This window comes from Phoxinus phoxinus (assembly GCF_949152265.1).
Source record: "Phoxinus phoxinus genome assembly, chromosome: 12".
Classification (NCBI taxonomy): Eukaryota; Metazoa; Chordata; class Actinopteri; order Cypriniformes; family Leuciscidae; genus Phoxinus; species Phoxinus phoxinus.
In genome coordinates, this window is record NC_136887.1 from 29,206,522 (window position 1) to 29,215,222 (window position 8,701).

Here is an 8,701-nt window from a genome sequence, read left to right on the forward strand (position 1 = left end):
GATGATGCTAAGTTTGATAATCAAGCATCTGTGAGGGTAGGGGCCATGTCATTCGCCGCCGAGAGGCCTAAAAATGGTTTCCCACAAACGCTGAGAACTTTATATTGATGTGCTTCTTTATTAACAATCAGCCACGCTTAGTCATAAACAGGACGTTGCAAAGAGATGTAATCAGATATTCAAAGTAATCTCAAAGAAGAATTTTATTTCGCATCATAAAACGAAGAGCATGAATTGACGTTCGTATATTTACACTGGATGTAGCAAATAAACAATTAACTGTCAAAAACACGCCTGAGTGGATTTCAGATAAACACTAACACTTTAGCTGTTACATAATTACAAGCAAAACCTGCTGGAACTAACTAACTTCAACATATTTTTTACTTATACAAAGCTGTATTTTTGACTGTATTTTGCAACAAAAGGTTCACTGAAATTAATGAAACAATGTCCAGTTCCATGAATAATACATTTTGTACAAAATGACATTAAAACATAACACCGAAGCCTCTCTCAATGAAGAATTTAACATCGAACGAGTAGACAGCATTAAAAATCCATGGAGCTGTTGGCCAAGTAGTCTTTGCGGCCGATGTTGGTGACCTGTTTTGTCTGCATGGCCTCCAACTTGGGACAATCTGTGATCCTGTGGCCCAAACCGCCACAAAATGTACAGCCTCTCTCTCCTAGAAATGAAAAGCAGAAGTTAAAAATGCCTTTATCTTGTACTTTTGAGCCTCTTTGCACAATCAACCAAATGTTGCAACAATGTTGTGCATGTAAGCCTATATAAACTTGTTTCAGCAATAAGTATGTAGTCTGTACCTCCAATATCCAGCATTGTCTCGTCTCCAGTTTGGAGGACCTGCAGTACAGGAGGAACCTTCTGTTTGGCTTCAACCAAAAGAGCTTTCAGATCCATCAGCACAGACTCGTCTATGAAATAAAACAAGAGTTTAGATGCACAATAACATCTATACAGTATATTCTTGGAAATTATTATATTGGCTGCATCCCAATTCGCCTACTTATACTACGGCCTAAAAGTATGTACTCTTTTTGTGAAGAAAAAGTATATACTTTTGAGTGTGTAGCAAAAGAGTAGGCAAACTTTGGGACATACTACTTCCTCATGTTTAACGGACAGATCTGTCGCGTGCAACCTGTCAGTAAACTGCCCTGTCAATCATCTTGTCACAGTTAAAATCCTCCATTCAATCTTAATTAATTTCCTACCGTTTCGGAGAGAAATGTAGGCACGTTCATCTGCCAGTCGCGGGTCTTTCATGCGGAGACTCTCCTCATGTGTTTGCAATTTGAATGTAATGATGCATTTAAAATTTAATGGCTAAACGTGTCTTTACAAATGTTCACAATGCTGCAGCAGATGCAAAAATATAATGTAGACAACATTGAATAAATACATTTTCGTCAGGTTAGATACTGATAATGAATCACTCAAACCCGTTTATCTAAACCTCTCTACATAACCGCCAGACTCGCGCGTCCTCCATGTCTGTAGTTTTCTAACACTTTTCACTCGTGTTTGTAGTTCTAACCGAATCCTCGTCCAACGCGCGATGGGTTGTGGGCAATATTAGCCGTTAGAGTGCGCATCAATCTGCACATCAGATTCTGACCGGAAATAGTAGACCATCCGGGTGTCTTTGGAACACTCATTTCAACATACTACGATTTGGGACTTACTAATTCTACTTTCGAATACTATTTAGGACAGATAGTATGCGAATTGGGACGCAGCCTAATTGTTTGTGGTAATTTTATCTTGGAAGAAGCAACGATACAATAAATAGAAATTAAAAAGTAAAGAGAGAAATTAAAGATCAATCTATAAATAAATAAAACTTACCACATCCTTTGTTGATAAATGTTGTTGCTATTCCTGTCTTTCCAGATCGACCTGTTCTGCCTATTCGGTGGACTGTGGAATAAATGTGTCACACATTTCATGTTAACATACAAAAAAAGAAAAAAAAGAGGCATCTACAGTTATGCTGGAGCTTTCATCTTTACGAACTACTTTTCTGAACCATTTTTGCAATGACATTTAATAAGCTAATTTCATAAACTTCAGTTAAATGGAGAGCTTATACTACTGTTATTTAAAATAAAGGCCACTTGTTTTGAAATTTTGTTGACATCTAAAACATTCCTACATGTGTGGCTTCTAAATACGTTTTAAACTGTATGAACCATATTAAATACTAGTTTGTTCAAAGGTTTGTGTCTTGTGCTCAACAGTTGATTAAGAATACTGTAAATACTGTAAAAACATCTGGAATTTTATTACAATATAACTTAATTTGTTTTCTGTTTTAATATATTTTCAAATTAACATATCAAGATTGAAAACAGTTGTGCTGTGTCACATTTCTGATGAATAGTCTGCTAAATGACTAAATGTAAATAGAAAAATAAACAGAACAGCATTTATTTGAAATAGAAATCTTTTGAAGCATTATAAATGTCTTTTTATGTCCCTTTAGATATTTTTATACTCATAAAAATCATTAATTTATAAAAAAAGAAATCAAACCTTTAAATAAACAATCATCTGAACACCTACCATAGTTCTCAATCTCCTCTGGCATGTCATAATTGACTACATGCTGGATAGCTGGGAAATCCAGACCCTTCGAAGCAACATCAGTAGCCACTAAGACGTCTTTCTTTCCCTCTTTGAACGCTTCAATGGCTTTCGTTCTCTCTTCTTGGTCTAAAAAGCACAATTGAGGAGTGTGTTACTGAACTGTATGATCTGTTTACTTTTGTGCTGAACAGTCACATTCATAACAGACTATTAGATAGTTTAGGTAACATGCACAGCATTAGCTAGTGCGTATGATCAGTGTCAAGTGAAGCCACAGAAATTCATCGCTCCTTTGAGGTCAAGTGAGTTTAAAAGTTCTGACAGTTTGAACAGTGGTTTAGCACTATGATAGCAGCAGAAACTGACACCCGGTGGAGAGCGCCTGTAGCTGCAGGAGCCAGCATGCATACATACAGCTGATTGATGGTGTGTGCTTTACAAGCAGATTGAGATGGATGATGTGGTACCTTTTCCTCCGTGAATAGCCACCGCCTCCACACCTTTCAGCAGAAGATACTCGTGTATGGCATCTACATCTGCTTTCTTCTCCGCGAAGATTAATACCTAAGACACAATGTACGTAGTATGACCTTTAGAAGAGATAATGTAGGGTTCTCAGATGTGGTTTAAAAAGAACGAGGCGCTACATACCGGAGGTGGGGTCTTCTGAAGACACTCAAGGAGATAAACCATTTTGGCCTCCTCTTTGACATATTCCACTTCCTAAAACACACAAATTAAAGTGAGGATGTATATAAGAAAAACGTTCTGTTCAGATTAGGGATGCACCGAAATGAAAATTCTTGGCCGAAGCAGAATATATTGAAACACTTGGCCGAAGGCCGAATACGTTTTTCCCGCCAATTTTTCCACCATTGCATAAATTAAATAGTCAAAATGTGTATATGTGTACGAATATTTTTTTATCTTTGAGCTTATATTAGGCCTATAACTAACTGCTGAAAGAATGTAACGTTTGTATGCCTATTGCCTACAACAGAAAAGTGCATCTTTTCTTGTTTGATTAACATTAAAATGACAGACAGGTATTTAAGGCTGCTGTCATTTTAAGACCAAATGCTTGGATCTACCGGTAATACAGTATACTGACACATATCCGGTTTTCACAGATCGGTTAAGCCATAACCGACTGCATTTACCCTATGGTATTTACGTGAGAGAGCCTACTCCACATGATGGGCAGTTTGACTGACACCTGTGTGTCAGTATTTCACCATTCAGGCGCAAAGAGAAGTGAATTCGGGATCGCGCGCTGTCTGAGAGAGCGCTTTTGGTGCGCGTGATTCAGCCCGATACAACATTAGTTATTTTTTCACAACTTACTGCGCCTAATTTATAACTTGACACTCTTTTTGAAGATTCTCGTTAAACACACGCGTCTCTGACTTGAATTATACTAAATAGTGCAGTAGCCTAAGTTTCTGAAGATGCACCCCTCGACAATTCAGCAGAACAGTGTCTGCAAATGGACATTTTTTGTATTATCTGTATTATCACATTGATCAATTTAATGCATCTTGGTGTTTTATGACCTTTTCTTTTTTAAATGGTGTAAATAATTAATTTCTTCCAAAAACAACCCCCGTTTTCTTTCTTTTGCAGAACATCAAGGAATATATTTTGAAGAATGTTGGTAACCAAACAGTTTCAGTTCCCATTGACTTCTGGCGGTCACTTGGGAACTGAAACTGTTTGGTAACCAACATTCTTCAAAATATCTTCTTTCAAGTTCCACAAAAGAAATAAAGTCATACAAGTTTGGAGCGTCATGAGGCTGAGTAAATGATGATAGAATTTTACAAAACAATTAAAAGGATTGAATGGAAGATGAGGAAAGAATAATAAAGGGCCATAATCTTAATGTCTTACCTGGATGACATCCAAGCTTGCAGCTCCAGCTCTGCCCACATTAATGGTGATGGGTTTCACTAAAGCACTTTTGGCAAAGTTCTGGATCTTCTTGGGCATAGTGGCACTAAAGAGCAGCGTTTGTCTCTGACCCTAAAGCAGACCATAATATTAGACCAAAAACACTCTTATCCTGGTGAAATTACCCTTGATGATAAAACCACTACATATTCAGCAAAACATTGAAAAGGCAGTGACATTTAATTATATTTACTGACTAAATGTTCAGAATAGATGTGCAGAAAAGTACCTTAAAGTAAGAGAAGATAGTCCTAATGTCCTCCTCAAAACCCATGTCAATCATCCTGTCAGCCTCATCCAGAGCCAGATAGCGGCAGATATCCAGACTCACCATCTTCTTGTTCAGCAGGTCCATCAGTCTGCCAGGAGTGGCCACCATCATGTGCACCCCACTACAATCACATCACCATTCATTAGATTATAGGGATTTCTAACTAAATCAGCATTCAAATAAAGACCCAGTCTCTTTCTTTTTTAAATGGTGTAAATTTAAATAATTTGACTTACTGCTTTACAACCTCCATCTGGTCTTTGACGGACATGCCCCCAATACACAGCGCACAGCGCAACTGTGGAGCCCCTTCATCCTCTAGGAGTTTACAGTAGTATTCAATGATGCTATGTGTCTGCCTCGCCAGCTCCCTCTACAGACGAAGAGAAAGACGTGCAATATAAAATACCATACTGTTGCCATCGGACTCTTGACTTGTGATTTATATGAAGAAATATTGTTACATATAGGTAATCTGCCATATTTCTAGCAGATGACACAGGATGTGTGAGAGACAGAGTGGGCTTACAGAAGGGCAAATGATGAGGCCGTAGGGTCCCTCTCTCTTACAGAAGGGTAGCCGTTTCTCCTGCTCCAGACAAAACATAGTGATGGGCAGCGTGAAAACCAGGGTTTTTCCTGAGCCGGTGAAGGCAATGCCAATCATGTCCCTGCCATAGAGACTAAACAAACAAACAAAAACACAAGTTTATAAAACAATGTTAATATTTTGAAATGTTTGCCATATGTACGTGTGTGTGACTGTGTGTGTATGCATGTATGTATATACACTGTATATAATCATATACTATATACTGTATACACACATTCACACATTTTAATATGAGAATATTAAAATAGTTCAATATGTTTGATTCAAATTCAAGCTAAATGTTTCTTTGTAATTTTTTAAATGAAAAACAAGCTAAAACCATCTAAAGCCCCCCCGACACTGTATGATAATGATTGAATATCGCCCCAAGCAATACAGCCCCACATGGAACTCACATGGTTGGTATTCCCTGAATCTGAATGGGTGTTGGGTGAACGATTCCTTTCTTCTTCAGTCCTTTCAGGATGGCTGGAAAGACCATTAGAGTTAAGAGCGGGCCATTAGCGTGAAGCTGTGAGTGAGGTGCTGCATGTAAAATAGGTGAGATGGATCTTACCCTGAGGAAGCTTCATCTCTCTAAAGCTCTTAATGGGTGGTGGAATGCCTTCACCTTCAACAAGAATATGGTACTTCTTCCGTACACGTTCGTGCCGTGCTGGCGGCATGCCGAGAATGTAACGTGGCGCATTCCAGCTGTAGAGAATATCAGACATGGTTTGGGGTTGTCTTTAATGCAAACACACATTATTTGATAAATTAATGGAGATTGAAAGTCAGCTCACCTTGTTTTTATTGGGTCATCGTATGTGATTCCTTTGGCCATTTCCTTCACAGACATTAGAGCTGATAAAGATAGAGCAGGTTTATGATAAATACTTTTTACCAATACATTTAAGAACTTGGCAAATGATTCTGTTTCAGCTTACCTCTGCCTTCAGCCACACTTTCCAGAATTTTTTCTTCCTCTTTCAACTGCTTCTCCTTTGCAGACTCCTTTCGAGCTAGAATTAATGTAAGAATTGAGAATAAATAAAAATGATGGAAGAAAAAAACAGACCACTCAAGAAAATTAATATAGGCCTATATTTTTTTCTTTTTGAAATTATACTATAAGTGAAAACATTAAAAAAAAGAAGAAATCTTAGATCTTTTTTTATTTCCAGGTTTAAATTAAATTTTTAATCCTTGAATTTTACACAGGTTGAACAAGCTAAAAATTGTGATTAAAAAGCAAACATTTATGAAAGTAACTCGCTAAAAAACCTAATTAAAACCTCACAAACTAAATACCTCAACTGAAAGTTTGAAATGACTGACGCACCAAAGACAATCAAACGGTTGTTTCCATACGTACATACACACACACACAAGTTTGGAAACACTATTTGTAATGTTTTTGAAAGAAGTCTCTTATACTAATAAAAAAAATACAGAAAAAAACAGTAATATTGTGAAATATTATTACAATTTAAAATAATGGTTTTCAATTTTAATATACTTTAAAATATAATTTATTTCTGTGATGCAAAGCTGAATTTTAATCAGCCATTATTCCAGTCTTCAGTGTCACATGCTTTTTTAGAAACCATTATAATATCCTGTTGAATTATCATCAATATTGGAAACAGTTGTGGTGCTTTATATTTTTTATAACTTGTGATACTTTTTTCTGCATTCTTTAATAAATACAAATTTAAAAAAGAACAGCATTTATTTAAAATAGAAATCTTTTGTAACAATATATACTACCGTTCAAAAGATTGGGTTAGTCATTTTTTTCTATATATATAAATAGATAGATGGATCCATGGATGTAATAGTCTTCTTCAGGCTTTCAAATATTGTTAAGACAGTGGGAGGCCCTGAGTAAAAAAGGTTGAGAACCACAGCATTAGACACAAGGGAGGGTGTAGAGACCTTCAGCTTTCTCCTTGAGGTGTTGGTGCTGGTCCAGCAGACTGACATTGGATCGGGGGCCCAGACCCTCATCCTCATCTTTCTGCTCTCCACCACTGTCTTTCTGTTCCTCTTCCGTGAGCCCTTTCCCACGCAGACGCATCACCTTATGGAGCTGAGGGTCACAGCAAAAGAACGAGAGAGTTTTTCAAGAACCATAGCAAATATCCAAGACAGTGGCAGCGAGCCACAGAGCTGACAAAGGAAACAAAAACACATTTCTCATGACAATCAATGACCATGCTGTAGTAGAGATTGCTTACCATCTGCTGTTTTCTAATCTTAACAGGAACATACGGCACATAGTCATCATCCTCTGAGCCTTCTGATCCAGACTTCTCAGAGTAGTTTCTCTGACAATTACACAAGTCACACAGCATTACATGTAATACAAACTGCATTCATTACATATCAAACAGCATCACAGAACGTTATAAAGCAGTTCAGGAGCACACATTCTCTTCGTATATGTGCTTATTTACACTAAAGCAGGGTGAGCTTTAACATATTAAATCAGTTTGTTTTATCAAAACACAAACAAGCACATACTCGTTTGCTTAATCTTCGTTATTAAAACTCGTTATTTAAACTGCTAAAACGTAACTTTATAATAGATAAATATAGTAACCAGTAAGGAAAAATCTAATCGATGTACAAAATCACACGTTTAATACTGTTACGTTATATGTGAGTCTGTTTTCTTTATTAAGACCCATTTATTTACATAATAGTAACGTTACTCACCTTTTTTGGTCGGTTTTCTGTTTCCATTATGCTCGACGTTATTAGCTTTAGTATTACAAATTATTTTACGATGATATTTAGAGTAAAAATGTCAGATAAATGTTACATTATCAAGTATTGTTTTTACTCTCTAGCATGCTACGCTGCTACTGCGCAGCAGATCCGTGATGTGCAGGTTACGAACACTACGGTGGCCCATAAGGGACTAAACGAAACGAAAGTATGTCGGATTGTCCATATTTCTCCCATAATGCTGTTCCAAAAACATTATGTTGGAACACACAAGGAAATATTAGGCAGAATGACAGTCTCGGTCACAATTAATTATTCCAATCCCAAATAATCTGCCTAAAGCTCCTTCAGAAATCTCCGGTTTCAAAAGAAACGAGAGTGAATTAATGATGACAGATTTTTTTAGCATAAACTTTACCTTGAAAACAACTCCACCTTAATTTGGAACTACAATTTTCTAAATAATTCCCATTTGTTTATTATATTTATCAATTTCTTATATTAAAAGATGTGCATGGTACAAATATGTACGTTTAAAAAG

The 8,701-nt window shown here is 36.8% G+C and overlaps 1 protein-coding gene across 1 annotated transcript; it reads right to left on the bottom strand.

Annotated features, from left to right (window-relative positions):
• Positions 1 to 95: 95 nt before the first annotated feature.
• On the bottom strand, positions 96 to 8,501 carry ddx41 (DEAD (Asp-Glu-Ala-Asp) box polypeptide 41). The gene is made up of 17 exons (XM_079630874.1): positions 8,149 to 8,501; positions 7,668 to 7,757; positions 7,366 to 7,519; positions 6,375 to 6,449; positions 6,231 to 6,291; positions 6,005 to 6,141; positions 5,844 to 5,916; positions 5,365 to 5,518; positions 5,072 to 5,208; positions 4,794 to 4,956; positions 4,505 to 4,636; positions 3,266 to 3,337; positions 3,082 to 3,178; positions 2,591 to 2,740; positions 1,874 to 1,945; positions 829 to 939; positions 96 to 689 (listed from the first exon to the last, which is right to left on the bottom strand). Exons 1-17 carry the CDS (start codon positions 8,173 to 8,175, stop codon positions 553 to 555), a joined length of 1,842 nt encoding a protein of 613 aa, XP_079487000.1. The 5' UTR covers positions 8,176 to 8,501; the 3' UTR covers positions 96 to 552.
• Positions 8,502 to 8,701: the final 200 nt, after the last annotated feature.

Coding starts and splice junctions, on each gene's coding strand:
- ddx41 (XM_079630874.1), bottom strand. CDS start 8,175: ATGGAAACAGAAAACCGACCAAAAAAG. Junction 4,957..5,071: donor CAGATGGAGGTTGTAAAGCA/GTAAGTCAAATT, acceptor ATGTGATTGTAG/TGGGGTGCACATGATGGTGG. Junction 690..828: donor GACAATGCTGGATATTGGAG/GTACAGACTACA, acceptor TTTCATTTCTAG/GAGAGAGAGGCTGTACATTT.